General features: G+C 35.5%; 1 protein-coding gene across 23 annotated transcripts in view; it reads left to right on the forward strand.

Moving 5' to 3' along the window:
• CAMK2D (calcium/calmodulin dependent protein kinase II delta) overlaps window positions 1-19,211 on the forward strand; it is a 315,359-nt gene that overhangs the window by 103,635 nt on the left and 192,513 nt on the right. For all 23 annotated transcript variants that reach the window (XM_032592913.1, XM_030313188.1, XM_032592914.1 and 20 more), the window contains one exon: window positions 393-452. In XM_032592913.1, the coding sequence (XP_032448804.1) occupies window positions 393-452 (60 nt within the window). The remainder of the gene's footprint in view (window positions 1-392; window positions 453-19,211) is intronic.

Consider the following 19,211-nt stretch of genomic DNA (forward strand, 5'->3'; position numbering starts at 1 on the left):
ACCCTACTTAGCACTGTTTCCATGGCATTCCAGTGTCTAGACAGGCACCCTCTGCTTAAATGTGTATGTCTATTTTGGGTTATGTAAATTGTTATAATAATATATACTTAAGGTAAAAGAATACTATTGTGCCATTTTCACTGTTTTCTCCAACCTACCTAAATTCAGCTCTGTTCTATATCTCATTCTATCAAGTATCAAGCCAATGAAAAAGAAAGAAAATTAGATTGTTCAACTATGCTATGTTCACCTAGTTACAAATTATCACTTTTTAAAAAGAGATCAAAAGATCAATAAATGTAAAGACTTTATGTCATTTTGATATGCTTTTTTTGGTCTTTTAATCTTTTTTGCTAAGAGCTGTGATTTATTTTATTATTCTTTTTAAACAGATCATCAGAAACTGGAAAGAGAAGCTAGAATTTGCCGTCTTTTGAAGCACCCCAATATTGGTAAGGAAATCTTTTCAGTGTATTTTAAATGTTAACTAAGGCTTATGTTATGGATTGTTTAACCATAATAAAAATGTTGCTTTAGTAATTTAGACTATTTGAAACTTAAATTTTTTTATTTTAATGTTTATTTTTGAGAGAGAGAGACAGAGACAGAGACAGAGAGAGGGAGGGTGGGCAGAGAAAAAGATACACAGAATCTGAAACAGGCTTCAGGCTCTGAGCTGTCAGCACAGAGCCAGACGCTAGGCTCGAGCTCTGAGGGGCTCGAACTCTGACCGGTGAGATCATGACTTCAGTCAAAGTCAGATACCCAACCTAATGAACCACCCAGACTCTCTGTAGACTATTTGCAACTTTTAAGAAATAAATTCCTAATTATTGGTCTTGATTACATTTGATTCTTTACAATTTTTTAAAGTTTTTCAAAAGGTAGCAATTCTATGTGTACTGGCACTTTAAAAATAATACAAAGTATCATTAGGTTAATAGTCCTTTTATGTGTTTTCAAGGATTTTCTGCCATTGCTGAAGTTTGGAGACAGAATTTATGTCATTATTTTAGTCAGCTAAATTACTTTTTACCCTATCCTGTGAGGAGTTTTTCTTATAATCATTGATTCTTTTCCAGAAACTAGTAAAGTTATTTTAGAATATTATCCCTCATGAATTACAAAATAGCATGATAATGTTCAAAATTTAAAAAAATGCTGAATATAAGAAAAATAGAAGAAACAAAGGAAAGAAAAAGAGCAACAAGAAAAACAAAAAGAACAAGAACATGATTCTGTGACAATAGTTTTGATTATTTTGGATAAATAGCACTGCCCATCTCTGGTGAGATTTCTGGTCAACCAAACTGTGATATAAAGGTAGTGAGAGAGGGAGTGATAATGTGGTAGAATTGCAAAATCATTCACTGAGAAGGTTTATAGTTCTTCTATTTTTATGAATAGGACCATTCAATTTCTGTTCCTCTTGTAGTTTTTAGTATCCTGCATACTTCTTAGATTCTTAAGTGAATGAATGGATACTGCCAAGTAAATCTGAAGCCTTAACAAACTAGCAGCTGTCTAAAGTGAACCTTTTGGTTGGAGAGAGAACAAAACAATGCTGAAATGTAAATCTACCTCTTTTTAAGTATTTTACCCTGATGACAGTCTTTGGCATTTCTTTGTTGGCTATATTATTTTGCTAGGGCTGCCATAACAAACTACAACAGATTAGATGGCTTTAACAGAGACATTTATTTTCTCACAATTCTGGAAGTAAGAAATCTGAGATCAAGGTGTTGGCAAGGTTTGTTTCTTCTGAGACTTCCCTCCTAGGATTGTAGGTAGATGTCTTCACCCTGTGTCTTTACATGGTCTTGTCTCTGTTGTAATTTTCTCTTCTTATAAGCACCATCATTTTGGGTTAGGGTCTACCTTCATGACCTCATTTTAACTTAAATGCCCTTTCAAGACCTCATCTTCAAATACAGTCACTTTTGGAGGTACTAGGATTGAGACACAATTTGGAAAGACACAGTTCAGCCCATAATATTGGCTAGTGAGAAATTACACAATATGACCCACTATGGTTTAAAGAGCACTGTTCATGCTCAGGTTTATTTATTTATTTATTTATTTTTATTATTATTTTTTTTTAACGTTTATTTACTTTTGAGACAGAGAGAGACAGAGCATGAACGGGGGAGGGTCAGAGAGAGGGAGACACAGACTCCGAAACAGGCTCCAGGCTCTGAGCAGTCAGCACAGAGCCCGACGCGGGGCTTGAACTCACTGACCGCGAGATCATGACCTGAGCTGAAGTCGGCTACTTAACCGACTGAGCCACCCAGGCGCCCCTCATGCTCAGGTTTAAGATAAAATGAAATTTTATGCACTTGTTATTCTTATGAACAAGAGTTGTTATTTTGTTTTTAATCAGGGTCTTTCTGTGAAACTCAGTTTTTGTAGATAATGAAACTAGTTGTCCTCATTTCCTCTAGGAGACCAAAGTCAAACATTCTAAAGACACTCAAACTAAAACAAGAACAATTTTCATTTTGAAAACCCATGTAGAATAACCTTACTAACGAAAGGGAAGTTGTTCATGGGGGAAAGTTCTAAAGTTTTCTGAGCTAGACAGCACCTTTTACATACCCTGCCACTACATATAATTTTTTTCAGTGGTCCATAGCAGCCAATATCATGGCTCCTTGGTTGCCTCACTTGAGATTTTCTTCCATCTCTCAAGAGTTCAGGAGTATGAAAGCAACTATGAAATTACAGGTCCTTGAATTCTGGGATCTATTTATAATCACAAGAAAGATTTTTAGTGACCCCGTACTGCAGGGTATGAATCATCGATAGATTATACTTCTAAGACTCACTCTCAGAAATGATAACAGTGGCAAATTCATTCATATTATTCATTCATTCAACAAGTTAATTCTCTGGTAATACAGCAGTAATACAACAGACCATTATACCTGCCCTCATATAGGTTGCATTTTTGGGGTGGACAGACAATAAACAAAGTATAGGATATTATATATTGTGATAGGTACTGAGAAGAAAAATAAAGCAGGGAATGGAAATTGGGAATGTTGGGGGATTTTGATTTTAGATAGTTGGTCAGGGTGACTTTGCTGAGAATGAAACTGGAAGACCTGAAGAACAGGAGGAAGCAAGTCATTTGACTCTCTGGTGAAAAAAGTATCAACAGACAGAGGGAACAGACAGCCGATGTAAAAACTCAGAGGCCAGAGCTCATCCAGTGGATTCCACCCAAACTTTTTTTCTATTTCGAGAAATGTGTTTGAGCTGTTTTTCATTCTGTGTTATCTTAATTGATTATCTTAATTGATCTTCATGTTATGCAATCTGACGATGTTGTATATTGTCATGTAAAGAGAGATGATTAAACACCAACAGTAATTGTCAAAAAAATAGTAGCAGCAAACTAAAGATGGATGCCATAATGGACATCTGAGATTATACTGAAGAGTAGAGGCAAACCGTGCAGTAAGCAGAGTCCTGCTGTTCCTGTTGAGATTATTGCACTTGGTTAACAGTGTCACATAGATCACTCGTGCTTACTCACTACTGCTTCAGTTCACTCCAGAAAAACAGCATTTGGTCTTGATTCTCCTGAATAGATGTGATATCTAGTATGGGACTCTTATCCTCTTTTTCCTATCCTCTATTCTGTTTTTTGCTTGGTTACCTTAAAATCTCTCAGGTTTTAGAACTTGAAGGAAGAAAATACAACTTTTGACAATTTTTTCTCCTGTGAAAATTTGCTGGGTACTTTTTTTATTTTTTTATGGGCCTTTCTCTTGGCACAGAATTGATAATCTGAGAACTTGCAAGGAAAAGGTTTCTCTTGAAGAAACACATTATAAACCAACTAAAATTGGTAATTCATAAGCCACTTTTTTTTCTTTAGTTTTTTTTTAATGCTTTTATGATTTTCAAAGTAAAACACACAGTGGAAATTTTGGAAAATACAGTGATTTCTAAAGAAGAAACCAAAGGAAACAACTTTTAAGATTTGTGGTATTTATTTCTGCCTTTTGTGGATAGATCTTATGTGTGATGATAACTTTCGGTATTCTCTTCTACATGCTTTCATACCCATTTAGATAAACCATGAAAATATAATTTTTTAAATTGTCTTACTCAACAAAATTTATTTAGTGTATAGCCGTTGCCAGCAGGTTTCTAGGCTCAACACACTGGTGGAGATGAAGTGGGAATCAAGAGAAACAATATCCCTGCTTTTCCCAAAGGTCACACTGTAGTGTAAGGAGATAGACCATAAATGGCCATCATTATGTCATGGAGATTAGTTCTATGCAGAGAATTAAAATAGGGTAATTTGACACCAGAGGATTGGGTGGTTGCTATCAAAGAGAAACAGAATCAGACACTCATTAAAGTCAATAGACAGATTTTATTCTATATTATTGCATTAGGGTAAAGAGTTTAGCTCAATTTCAAATACAGCAGAGACAAGTAGGGATTTATAGCCAGGGAGCAGAATGAGGGGTCAATGAAGTGAAGATTATTAAGAGGAGATATCAAATGTGGGGGGATTCTTAATGAACTTACTAAACTACTAACAAGAGTCTTATTAAAGGAAGGCCATAGACTTTGACATCAATGGTGAGGGATGAAGAACTTGATCATATGCCAGGGGCAATCACATATCAAAGATGGAGGGGATAACTTGGTAAGATTCTTTGCTAAGACTATCTTAGCCAGGTTGAGTATAGGGCTGAGACAAGGCCTAGTCAAAAAGTGGGCTCAAAGGAGCCTACATTTTGGTCAAGGGGACAGTCTTTGTCACTACTTTAGAGTGGCTTGCCAGGCAAGATATGTCTGCAGGGGTCACATTTAAATTGATATCTGTAAGACAAGAATCCATGATGAAGAACCTTAGGGAGAAAAGGTTACAGGCAGAGTGAACTTCCCTGTTAGGGGAAGAGTCAGAGGATCGGCGTGGAGCCTACCATGAGTGAAGGAGAGAGCAACCTGCTGTAGGTCAGAAGGATAGGTAGGTGCCTGACCACGTAGGGCCTTGTAAGCAAAGTTAGAGTTGTTTAGGTTTTATTCTAAGTGCAATGAGAAGCCAGTAGAAGGGTCTTAAGCAAAAGTGTGTTATCATCTGATTTGTTCTGTCTGCTACGTGTAAAATGGACTGTAGTCACTTCAGCACAATCAGAGATGATATAGTGCTTCATTAGTTCATTAGAACTAATTAAGGTGTTTATCACCCTTGGCACCATCTTTTTGGTAAGAATTTAAATAGCTACAGGTGGACCTCTCTTCTGTGTGCTCCACATAGTCCACAAGAAAGCACCATGTGTCTTTTGGCTCAACAAATTTGGGAGTGCAGGCAGTTTCCTGAGCAGCTCCATCTTTTCCCTGCATTTAGAGCAGCTGGCTTGACAATTCTGGTTGAACCCCCAACGAGAAAGATTATAGCTAACTTTATCTTCAGGTGTTAAAGAAATGTGGAGATAATATCTCACCTCAATCTTCTGTTAATTAGCTTATTTTTTATTGTTATGTTCATCCTTTATTTTAATAAAATGGGCTCATTTTTTCTTGAGGTATAAACAGATCTGGGGTAAATCAAATAGTTTGAGCTATATATGTTAGCATATCTACTAAAGTGAGGGAAAAATACCTTTAAGGTAGTGAAATAAAATACTTGAGGCAATAGCCAAATTGTTCTCAAAATTATTTTATATTTCTGTTGTTTTCATACTTGATCTTTGGTAAACATTATTATTGAGGAATTTATTGAAACCTTTGGTGAAGTCCAAATAATTTAAACAGGGAGTTTTGGGAGATCAGGCAAAATGCTCATTTAATGCGACTATATGAATCTGAAAAGAAGTGGGCCAAGAAAGGAAAAGAGAAAATATCAAGAACTCTGATCTAACCTATCTGAGGTCCCAAGTGAGAAGATACACACTTACCCTTTATTTGTAAGGAGATCGATATGTGAGATAGCTTTTCGGTTTGTGGGATGATAAATTTTGTTGCTGGGCTATCCCATTCTCTGAAGACCTGAAGTTACACTTTGTGTAGACTTTAGAAAGAGCAAGACAGTTTTTTGAAAGTGTAAAGGAACATTTGTATTTGTAGAGGATCAATACCTCCTTTGTAAGGTAAGCCTTTACTGATATGGCTCAATGAATCCCAGGAGCTAGAGAGCCAAAGGAAGGGCTATGTGGCCTTAAAAAAAAATCTAGTCTGTATTATTACCCTCAGACCCCTAGTACAGTGAGTTAACCATTCTGAGATAACATCATAATACCTTAGTGATTACTACCTTCCTACCAGGCCTCTCAGCCACTACCCCAAAACACATAAACAAAATCACTCATTATAAGATGCAATAGAAAATTAAAGACACAATATTAGTGGAAAAGTCTATAGACTCTGTGAACCCCACTTTATTCTGCTCTGACACTTTCTATATAAGCAGGTTTTTCCATACTCATGAGTGATAATTTATGGCATCTAGGATTTATATAACTTTCTTTTCCTAGAATGTAAAACTGGAAGAGCCTTTAGGAATTATCTAAATCCAACCTAGATTCTGCAGATGGAGATTGGAGGGTTCAGTAGGGAGATAATACCCAAGGTCACACACAGATCTCCAAAGGGATTAAAAATGCACAACCTGCTTATTACTTCATTTTGCATGTAGTGTCTTTTCTTTTCCCTGACCTTAGGAGGCATGGTGTCCTACTGTAAAACTAATATTTCAACTTCAATCTGAGATCTCCCTAGTCTTTGCAAATAATCCTTGATTTAAATGTCATACCTCTGATTTTCACAAGACAAAATTAAGTCACTTTTGTTTGGTGGTGGTGGTGGTGTGTGTTGATTGATTGTTTTTTGGACTTTTGCTTTTAGCAAAATTTTACATTTTTGTTCTGCTCTGCATGCAGTACTCTTCCAGGTTCCTAGAATTTTTAAGAAACACTCGAATCACACTGTGCGAGCTTAAATCAATAAATACTTAAATATTCCCAGTAGTTAGTTAGCAAATGATTAAAATGCCTTATAGGTCTATTTGTTATGATATTCCAGTTTGGAATCCTTTGCAAGAGTCGCATGGGAAAAGAGAACACAGTTAGTGCAGAGTAAATGTTAATTAGTGTGCTGAGGAAACAAAGTTAATGATTTTATGAATGATACTCAAAAGTCTTTTCAATGTTGTGAGAAATACAACAACACTGCAAGAGAGTGACACTTAAAGTTTTTCTCTATGACCTCCTCCATTATTGGCAATTATGACTAATATTCATAACAGTTTGTAATTATACAAGAATAAGTAATTTTTATTGCTAAACAACTTGCTCTACTGACTTTTCAGTAGATAAAAGGTAATTTAACACTATTCAGTAGTAACAAGGCAAAGTACTCTTGTTTTATATTCACCTTTTATTTGGTTAAATCTCACCTCTTTATCTTGATTATTTGGTGTGAAGGCTAAATTACTTCTCAGAATATCTTATTGTCTGCAGAATTGATTACCCTCTCTTCACAAATGTGAGAAACAGCACAGAAAGGTTTTTTTTTTTTTTATCCAGCAAATAATTATTTTCAAAATTACTCATTATCTACTGTAGCTTTTTCTTTTTTTCTTTTGTTCATTTATTATGGTACTAGTGATGGGCCCTTCATAATTCTTGCTTGAAAGTTAAATTTATCATCATCTTCAGTAAACAAATTATTTGGTAGAAAGATAAAATATGGATATAAAAATTGTTGATACAAAATAACATTTTAAATTCACTTTTAATTAGTGTTTGAATATGAGTCCTTTTTATTGGCTTCTTTGTAAATAAATTATTTTTTACCTGTATCAGTGAAATAGCCACTTTCCTGTGTTATATTAGAATAGTTGAATTTTATATGAAACTATAGAGAATAAATGATTCTTCTGTTACAAATGAAGGACAATTTGTGATTTGGACTTACGGAATAGTACACTTTGATTTATCAACGCATAATGCCTAAATATATCTTCTGTTTTGTTCTTCTAAACCTATTTTATGTCCATTTTGTCTTGTCTTCACTAGGTTCGGGGTAGAATCTCGTACCAGAATATTGAAAGTTTCTAACAGTTTCTTGGGCTCAGAATTGTGCCCTACACTGAAACTATGAAAGAAAAAATAATTCCAAACATTACTAGCACCTTTTTGTTTCTTTGTTTGCTTGTTTTACTGGGGCTTGATAGAATCCACTCTCCATTCCCTTACCTCACCCTGGGTAAGAATAACTCCTGTAACCTGGAATCCCTGAAAAGATCTGAGGAACCTTTTAATCCCTTAAAAATCATTGCTGTTTCCCTTTCTTCTGATAGTTTTGCAATAAAAATAAACTTAGATACAAAAAGCTATTGTGTTAAGCTTTGAAGATGGCCTGAATAAAAGAAAAAAAATATTAGGTTGGAATTCCAATGAACTTTGTCACTAGAATTAACAGGAGAACTGTTGACTGTGTTATCAGGCGGTAATCTAAATGCTTTCCATGCATCCAGTCTTGTAATCTTCAACACAAACAAGTGCCATTCTCATCTCCATTTTACAGACAAGGAAATAAAGCCCAAACAGGTTACACAGTTAACCAAAGTCAGATAGCTAGTAAGTAGAAGAATTGAGATTTCAGCTGCCACAGACTGGTTATCACTATCCAGGCTCTTCAGCACTTCACTGTGTTGCCTAGAGTTGTGTAATTCTGAATTATTCACATTGTTGTTTAATACAGATCTCCAAATTTTATGAAAATTCGTTAAAATAACAGCAGACTGAGATCCTTTGCTGCAGATATTACATAATTCTATTTATTTCTAGTTCTTATTCTCTGGGGGAAATATCAGCATGAGATTATTGAAATACTTATGGCAAATACAGATACTGTAGAACTAATTATATTTTAATGCCAATCGTTTTTATTGTCTTGGTGAAAAACCTTTTAAGCAGTCATATCTGATCCTGAATTAATTATTTACTTGCTATGCAAGAATATCTTTTACTCTCCTCTCTTATTGATGGGGAAAGTGAGTGAGAAATATTTGTCAGAAAACAATGAAGGTTAAGGAAACTAACAACAGTAGCTGATGTGTAACATATGATAATTAAAAAAAAACTATAATTTGTAGAAAAAGAATCAGGATATGACACTTATGAGATGATGGATTCTAAGACCAGATAAACCCTTGGAGTTGTGCATATGTGTGTGTGCGGGAGGGGGAGTGTTTTAAGCAATTATTGCTTATAGCTTATTTTTATCTTTGCCTATAACTTATTTTAATAGAATAGACAAAGGAATACTAATTTAGAGTTTTCAGATAACTTTTGAAAGTGTAATTTAGAGTCCCATTATACATTTATTTCTAGCATTTTGTAAGGTAACCGTGGTTTAGTTTGATAGAAAAGTTGCCACTTTAGGAGAGATAGCTCTATATTCTTATTCTTTATAAATTTGAAGTAAGAATATATTCTCCTTTAAAATGTTCCACAGGTAGAAGTGTTTGTTCTTTGTATTTGATTCGCATCTGCTTCCCAAAAACTACCCCAGCTCTAATGGTCTTGCTGTAGAGTAATGATTATGTCAGATTGTTGTTTGATATATTCATTTTGTTGATTATTTAGTGTGAAAGGCTAAAAGCCTGTGTTGAAGGGAAGGAAATAGGTACAAACAGTAATATAACTTGAATTCTTCTTAAGGTATTTTTTCACATTTGTACTTCTGTCGTAATTTATACATTTCCTATGAAATGATACAAACTGCTTGGTAATATTCTGTCCACACTATTGAAGGTCAGTAGTTTTTATAGTTTATTCTTCAAAGATTACTTTCAAATTTTTAGTGATGAGTTTATGTGTAAGTAGTTCAACCAAATGCATAGAATAAGAAAAATTTCTGTAACCTGCAATGTTAACCACCAAAGAAGATAGCAGTAATTTTTATGAGTCCATTATTTGAAGTAGAGGAAATCTTGTCTGTCATGTGTTCTGTTCAGAAAATGGATTATTTGACTAACAAAAACTGGAAACTTAGATTTCCACCATAAGGATATTCTGAATTATGATTTCATTAGGTATCAGTGATTTTGCATATATAGATGACTTTATGTTGGATTTGTTAAAAAATGCACATACACATCTGTGCTTTAATTATTAATCTATTTTTTACTGAGAGCAGAGCTCTACTTTCAAATTGAATTGTTGAAGCATAGTGTTATATTTTGCTTAGCTCTGAAAACATTTCTTAAAAGCTTTTGAAAAATATAATAAAATATACTTATTTAATTTCTTTCTACATATTATTTTTTCTGGGGTGCCTGGTAGCTCAGTTAGTTAATGTCCAACTCTTGATCTCGGCTCAGATCTAACAGTCCGCACAGAGGCTGTGTGGGATTCTCTCTCCCCCTCTCTCTCTGTCTCTTCCCTGCAGTAGTGTGTATGAATGCTCTCGCTTGCTCTCTCAAAATAAATTTAAAAGTAAAAATAAAAAGTAAACTATTATTTTTTTCTTTTAATTTCTTAAAACTCATCATTAGATGAGTGGTTTCTTTTTAAATCCATATTTGATTTCAGAATTAAAGAATTATACCAGTGTGGGTAAATGTAAAATGACAAAAAAGATGAGCAGAATAAAAGTATATGTAATTTGCAAGTTGTCTTCTGTTTCCAGTGATTACTATTAAGCAATGAGTTGAATACTGCTAACTCTGTTGCAGTTAAAATACTGAAAGCCTACAAAGATGAATGAATCATAGTCCTTGACCACAAGTTCACAGTTTTGGAGGGCAGAGAGTTATGTGTGCAACTAAAATACATTGTGGCTACAAACTTTAATGAATCTATTACTAATGTGCCATGAGAGCACTAAGGAATAAACTAAGCATTTTAGCTGGAATACATTGGATAATGAAAAGAATTTTTGCCATAAAGAAGTAGGTATTGTATTCAATAGCAGTATAGAACGACAAAACAAAAGGAAAAGATCAGTTGTAAAAGTCTATGGTTACACTTGAAGAATGATAGAAAATCTGGAATGACTAGAGTATAATCTGTATATTGGCCTTAAAGCTTTATTGGGAATGATAAGATAGAGTCTTGACTTTTCTATGCCAAAGTGTTTGATTTCTAATCTTTAGAAATGAGGCATTATTAAAGATGTATTTAGTTGACTCATATTGGTTTCTTAGAAGAAAAAGTTGGCAGTAATAAACATAATTTTTTGGAGTCAGGAGAAATTTGTGTTGAAAGAGCATTTGAAAGTCTTTTGAATTAGTTTATGCATAAGACAAATGATGAATTCCTGAACCATGGTAATGGAAACAGAGATGGCAAGAAGGGCAAAGATACTAGAGATATTGTGAAGGTAGAATTAGGAGATCTTGGGCAGAAGTTAAATTGTGGTAAATGAGATAGAAAGTGGTTTCTGTGAGGTTTCCAGTTAGGGTGACTGGAGAGATGTTGATATCATTAATAAGGGACAAAGGAAAAGGAAGGTGGAAGAAATTAGAAATTTAGTTGATTTGAGAACATGATAAAATTATTTTTAAAGATTGGAAAATACCTTCGGGGGGGGGCATGGACAAAGAAGGAAAAATCAACATTGAAAATAACACCACATAAAACCCTGATCATTCACTTTTTGCTAAAAACTGCAAGCCTCTCCCCATTTGAGCATTCATCTTCAGGATGGCAGTGGTTGGCAGTGGTTATGATCATTCCTCCTAGACCAAGACTTGAATGTAGCTAGACTTTTGATTTTGGGTTCTTTTTTTCATGCAGGAAATAAAGACTGTCAAATTGGCTTCTCAAAGTACCTTTTGAACAAGTAGGATAGTCAGTACACTAACCTCAACACTTAACTGTGGCTGAACATTTCTAGAGTGTTATTTCCCCCACATTCTATCAACTGGAGAAAGGATCACTTCTCACTGGTCTTTCATGACTTAGACAAATGTATATCGTTTATTGGCTCATTAACTTTATAATTAATCATATATCCTATCTGACTTACATGTGGGAGACCACATAGAACTCTAGAGAGTATGAAAAGTATTTTTAAGATTTACATGCAAGGGATAGTGAAAGTGGATAAATGTGTACACAGCAGTGTGAGGATTATGAAGATGGTCAAAGACAGAAGATGACTGATATCTAGTTGTAAAGAGTATGAAAATGATTTTTTAAAACCAATAACAACAATAATTTTCTTAGATTATTTTTATTCTGAATGTGCTTTAAAACAAATTTATATATAAAATTTATAAAATTTTATTGTGGATGAATAAAAGGAAGTTATATTTTGGGGACAAAATATTTGGAAGTGTACAAAAAGCAATATAAGCTTCTTTTCATTTTAGCAAAAATGGTTTAAATGTGTTGACTTTAGATAGGCTTATATCAGTTTATACTCTTCTAACTATAAGGAAAGGATTAAGACTATGTTTCATTAGCAGGCTTAATTTTGTTGGAGCTATTGTGAAATTGAAGATCATATTTTTTTCTTCTGCCAATTGCTATCCCCCAAACAATTTCTCATTTAAAAGCTGGTAGTACCAAATGTATATTTAAACTTATTTCTTAAGAACTTTATAAGAGAAGAGCTATGACAAAACATGGTTTTCAAATGTCATTCTCATATCTATAGATTATTCTAGCAACCTTTTCTTTTGATACTCCTTTTATAAATCTGCCCTTTAAAGTTAAATTACATCTCCTGGTCACTTTCTAAGAATATATTCATAATATGGACAAGAGAAATGAGATTAGGCCACTCCCTTTCCCCCACCCCCAAAAAGCGAAAAAATCATTGATTTAAGGTAGGTTTTCAACCTGGGGTGATTTTGTAGCCTTTACTGTTTCTTCTTCCTGGGGACATTTGGCAGTATGTGTTCTGGTCATTATAACTGGAGGTGCCCATCTGGCATCAATTGAGTAGAGGCCTCAGATGCTTCCAACATCCAACATTGCATAATAATGAATTATTTGGTCCAAAATATTAATAGTGCTGAGATTGAGAAACCCTGATATAAGGTAAGAATAGCAATGATATGACAAAGAGTCACACTTATTTGGTTTAACTTTGGACCCAGGCAATTTCCTTATTAAAAAAAAAAAAAAATAGTATGTTCCTTTAAATGAAGGCCAAGTAAGCAATGATACTTATATAGACTATCCTGTGAGCAAAACTTTCTAAAATATTCCCATTTAACAAAAGAGTAGAAAAATAAAGAACTAGTTTAAATGTCAGTCATAAATGATGTCACAGCTTAGAATATAGATTTGTCCTAAATCACTGAAAAAGGATATTTACATATTGAAAGTTTTTTTTTTTTAATTTAAAACTATGAGTAAACTCTGTAAGTCAATATTGAAGTAAAATGAGGAGACTACCTCCCAAGAATCACATGTGGATAAGAAAGAAGTAATTATCTGGAAGATAATTTTATCTTTATTGTGACTCATTTTGATTTTATCCTTTTTGGATTTTGAAACTTGTTCAGATAAACTTTTGTCCCTGTCCGTAAAATTGTATATTGACACCAATATTTCATGTAGTTTGGAATATTCCAGAGACCAGTAGAGCCCAAATATGGACCTTTTGGCAATAGATATCATATTAAAATGGAACAAGACTTACTTTGAAGAAATAAAGTAAAATGGTCTCTTAATCTTAAATGTGACTCTCATGTTAGTCTTAATGATTTTATAATTCACATAAAAGGATTCACAAATTTCTCTCCATTTCTCTCCAATGTGTTATCAAACAGCATGCATTTTTAGATTGGAGATGCAACCTGACTGTGGAAGGGAGAAATACCACCCAGCCCCCTTGGTAATTAAACCTCTGGACAGAAACTGAGCTAGTTTTTACACTTACTTCTGCCTACTTATACCTTTACATTACTAATGCACCCCCCAAAAAAAATTTTAAGAAAATGAATAATGTAAGATTATAGATATGCATCTAAAGTAGAGTATAAACTGCTTTTGAGACAATTAAGACATATCTAATTAAAGTGAAGTATAGAAATTGCATTGTAATCAGAAGGTAACCTAGCATAGACTGGTGCTGACATATGCTAATTATAATCCTTTAAAAATCTGTTTATTAAAAGAAGTTTTATTAGGCATTGTTGGCAAGTCATATTTCTTCACACACTAAAGGATAGTGAAATTTATTTAAATCAAAGAGATTATTTAGTCTTTAAGTTTGACAGGTCTTCTCCCCATTTAATCTGAATCGGTGATGTGTTAATATAGCAGTTGCAAAGTGTTTATCTCACAATAAAATGAAAAAAAAAAAAGTTGTAATTCTCTCCTGAGGTTTTTCCAAAAACTAGAAAGTGTTATTTTTTTTTGAGAAAATATGCAAATGGGCATGTTTATGTTGTAGTTATTTGTCTTTAATTTGGGAACATTTTATTGTTTAGTGAAGTGGCAGGATCCTGCTTAATTTTAACAGGATTGCTCTGGCCTCTGTGAATTCTGACCATGTCTCTCTGCTCAAAAGCTGCTTAGTGGCTTCTGACGTCACTCGGGACAAGTCCTACAGCCCTCACAATGGTCTGAGGCCCAACCCAAGGATTACCTGTCCCTTTACCTTCCGGACCTTACTTTTCTTCTCTCTCCCTCACTTGCTCTGACCCAGCCCCTCTGGGTACCTGGGGGTTCCTCTGCTGTACCCTGTGTTCCTTCTGAGGGCACTGCTTCTCCCCGCTGCAGTGATGCTGGCTCACTTCCTTTAGGCCTCTGCTCAACCATGACCTCATCCAGGAGGCCTCCCCTGACAGCTCTGCATAGAAAAGCAACCTTCCTTCCCCATGCCCACCCTGTGCTGCCTATATTCTTCCTTCCTTGCTTTGTTTTCTGTAGCGTTTATCATGATACTAAATATTTACTTGTTCAGTAGCCAGTAAAGTAAATCAGTTTTCTACACACTAGCACATAAAACCCAATAAAGGCAGGGACTTTGCTTGTTAACTGTTGTTCATTCGTATCCCTTATACGAACAAAATAGTGTCCGGCTTAGGGTATGTGCTCAATAGGGGCGCCTGGGTGGCTCAGTCGGTTAAGCGTCCGACTTCGGCTCAGGTCACGATCTCGCGGTTCAGTGAGTTCGAGCCCCGCATCGGGCTCTGTGCTGACTGCTCAGAGCCTAGAGCCCGTTTCAGATTCTGTGTCTCCCTCTCTCTCTGACCCTCCGCCGTTCATGCTCTGTCTCTCTCTGTCTCAAAAATAAATAAACATTAAAAAAAAAAAAGGGTATGTGCTCAATAAATAACTGTTGCAAGCATTAAACAATACATGTTAATAAACATATATTTTTATTAAGTGTAGATAATCTGAAATGGAACAAAGGAATGTCCTTTAATAAAATTGGAAAAAAAGTATAAATTTTAACTTATGTTGTTTTATGCAAGCAGAGGGTTCCTCAATGGAACTTTGATTTTCATCTAGCTAAAATGAGTATCAGCGGCCCAGGGAAAGCCCACACCTAAAGAAAAACTGCAAAACAGGAGAGCAAACGTAGGGCTTCTACCTGGTCTGGAAGGTCAACAAATCATATGAGTTAATATATCTCTTTTTACCGCCTGGTCTTCCTAAACAGTCCCTTATCACTTAGTCTGAAATTCCCATCCTATTGGAATCTTGGTCCACACCCTTTCAGTAATCATTGACATATTTCCCATGCAACCTGGAGAATCTGAGGCATCTTTGTCTAATGGTCAGAGTCACTGTCTCCTTTATCTGGCAGGTACCTAAAACTTCCAGCTGCTTGCCCACCATCTCGGGAAGCATTTTAGTGATACCCTCGGAAGCAGAACTGTACTACAAACAAATGCCAACATTTTTTTTTTCCCTTGCCAGATCATCTACTGATTTGGTTAGTGAGCCTCATTCTTAGACATTTATGGGATAGCCCTTAGGTTTTGAGTGCTCCACACATCAAAGCAAATGCCTACTGTTTAGATGAACTTACTAAATTGTTGAGTAAAGAAAGAGGGTTGGTTGTTGGTGTAACTCCTGCTTCTATAGTAGGCTTGTCCTGTCCTCACCGATTCCTTTAGAGGCCCACAAGGAGCCTTGCTTTGCAGCAAGATTTGGCAAACTTTCTCTGTAAAACACCCAATTGTAAGTATTTTATGTTTTGCTGGCCATGCCATCTCTTGTCCTTCGGTGCAGCTTTGCCGTTGTAGTGTAAAGCAATCACGAACACTTCATTAATGAGGTTCTAGAGAGTTGCTGCCCACATTTTTTCTTCTCATCAGCTAACTACCACACCTAGTTAACCTATGAATCTTAAATTTGGTTTACAGCTTGAGCTGATATCACTCAAAATTTACCTTTCTTTGTTGTTTTTCCTTGAAAATTGTCAGATTACTTCTGAATTTACACATACATGCGCTATTTCCTTTTTTTTTATATATATATGAAATTTATTGACAAATTGGTTTCCATACAACACCCAGTGCTCATTCCAAAAGGTGACATGCGCTATTTCTAAAATAACTCTGAGCCCTGACTTTTTCTCCTATTTTAGATTTTTGCCTTATATATAACCTAGGCCAGTTTTGTCTTCCTTTGGCAGATTTGCTGCTCTGTAAGCCACGAATCTGACAGGGTGGTATCTTTTCTGTTTATTCTGATATTTTTGAGGTCCTTTCCTTTTTGTATCTCATCTTTCCCCCATCCTTCCCCAGACACCCTGAGTCTACCAGGATCTGCACCTTTTATGAAAGGGCCTCAGTTGAGAATTTGCCTTTATTAATAACACAAAACCATTCTGACAGCAATGGGTATAAACTACAGTGAACTAATTTTGATGTAACAGAGGATTCATTCTATGGGAATACAGAAGAGAACATATTTTATTTATCTTTGTTTGCAAATATCTCATGAGGAAATTCCCACATTCTTTAAATCTACTGGCACTAGTAGAGCTGACTTGGATCCCCTTAAAGACTCTGCCCAGTTTAATCAGAATGGGGCAGTGGAGTGTGAGTCCTGGAGGGTAGTTTGGTACTGCTCAGAGAGGGCAATGCCATGCTGAACATCTTGGTACCTCGGATATAACAGAAATATCCCCCGGTGGGAGAAATAAGCACACCACATCTAGGCACAGAGCCGTTTCAGTAGGTTATCAAGATGGTCAGTGGAAGGAAGGGCTGCTGGTTTCCGCTGCTGAGCCTGAGAAATACCCACTCTCATTCACTTACTTGTGTACAGCTGTAGACTGTGAGCTGCAACAATGGTGAACAATTCTTACTTTGTGTCGACAACCTATTAGAATATCCTGCTTTCAAAAGACCATTAACACAGTCCCAGGCCCTGTCCCACTGCTGGTAATTGATCCTGCTGACATAGCTCTTGTTTCTTCACTTGTTCTTTCTGGGCTTTAGACCATTTATTCTACACACTTGAAGTCTGGGCTCATGAGCCCCCATGTGTGACTTTGCAGAAAGCTCTATTTGTGACCTCAACCTGTGATAGCTGCCTCTGGCCTTGACCTTCCATCCTCCCAACTTTCCATACCATGTCCTGCTTCTGTCTCCCCACACTGGTGCTACTGCCTTTCCTTGACCCCTCTACACTTCTTACCTCTAACCTGGTGGGAGACAAAATTATCCTATTCCATTGAAAATCACATGTTTTTAGCATATATTTGAATAGATATAGACTGAAGAAATATAACTAGTCTTCTGAGAAAGATTTTCACTTCTGGGATTTATTTATCTGATGTTTTGATTGTTTGATTTCTAATCCTTTAGTTATATAAGAGATAATTCCTCCTATATCTAATATAATTTGATTATAGATCTATTTATAAATGATTTTGTAATACTGCTTGGATGTTTGTTCTCTTTTGTTCTTAATTTTTTAAGTTCTGATTTAAATTCCAGTTACTTAACATACAGTGTAATATTAGTTCCAGGTATAGAATTTAGTGATTCATCACTTCCATACAACACCTGCTGCTCATCGCAACAAGTGCCGTCCTTAATCCCCATCACATATTTAACGCATCCTCCACCCTCTTATTTCACGTTTGTAACCTTTTCCCTTTATTTTGCAAACTGAAATATGTTGCCTAAGCAGTTATTGTAATGATCATATTTAATTTTCCCAACTACTCTACAGGTATTATTATCTCCATTTTTTGAGTCAATTCGGTAAATATTGAGCACCTGCTGTGTGCCCTGTGCATATGAAGAAGCTCAGTCTCAAAGAGATTAATTAATTTGCCTGAGGTGACTTTGTTTATGAAGGGTGGAACCAAGATTCAAATACATTTGTTTGATTCCAAAGTTCACATTTCTACTACACAAGCCTTCTGTTCTTTACTTCCTCCTCTGCTCAAAGCTATGCGAGCTCTGTGTGCAGCTGCATTACTTTTTATTTAAATAAAGCACTAAAATATGACCCACATGGTACCAAATGTTGACATGTTAGGGGCTTCCTACTTGTGTGGGAAGTTAGGACATTTACACGTGAAAATACGAAACAGTTTAAAAGTGCATGCAGTTAAGTACCCAAATTAGATATACAGAGAAGAGAGAGGCTGGTGTTGTCTCTGGAATGTTTTACACAGGATATTGGGCAGATTTGAATATTTCCAAGGACAAGATTTAGGGAGGAGGGAACAATGTTCTTCCCAAACCATGGAAGGTGAAATGAGTCAGTTCCGGGGATAATGTTGGGTAATCATCCTTCTATGTAAAAATTATTTAAACAGTTAGCTATTTAAGTAATTCCTCCCCATTTCCTTCTCATTGAGCAGTTTGTTTGTTTAATTTTAATTTTAAAGAAGCATTCTGTTTCCACTTCCTCAGCCTCTGCCTTCAGGCTTCTGCTCATGTGTTGCCGTGAAACTGCTCTCCTCATGATTAGCAATCACCTCCTTATTACTAAGTTCAGTGAAATGTTTTGGGTTCTGGTTTTACTTGATCTCTCGATAGTTGAAAGTGTGAGTCACCTGCTTTGGCTTTTGTCACACGTAGTGTTTTCTAGATTTATTCTTTGTCTCTGACAACTTCTTTTTTTTTTTTTAATTTTTTTTTTTTAACGTTTATTTATTTTTGAGACAGAGAGAGACAGAGCATGAACGGGGGAGGGTCACAGAGAGAGGGAGACACAGAATCTGAAACAGGCTCCAGGCTCTGAGCTGTCTGACAACTTCTTTTCACTCCTCTTCCTGAGTCTCTCTTCCTTTGCCTA

Source organism: Lynx canadensis, chromosome B1 (assembly GCF_007474595.2).
Source record: "Lynx canadensis isolate LIC74 chromosome B1, mLynCan4.pri.v2, whole genome shotgun sequence".
Taxonomy (NCBI): domain Eukaryota; kingdom Metazoa; phylum Chordata; class Mammalia; order Carnivora; family Felidae; genus Lynx; species Lynx canadensis.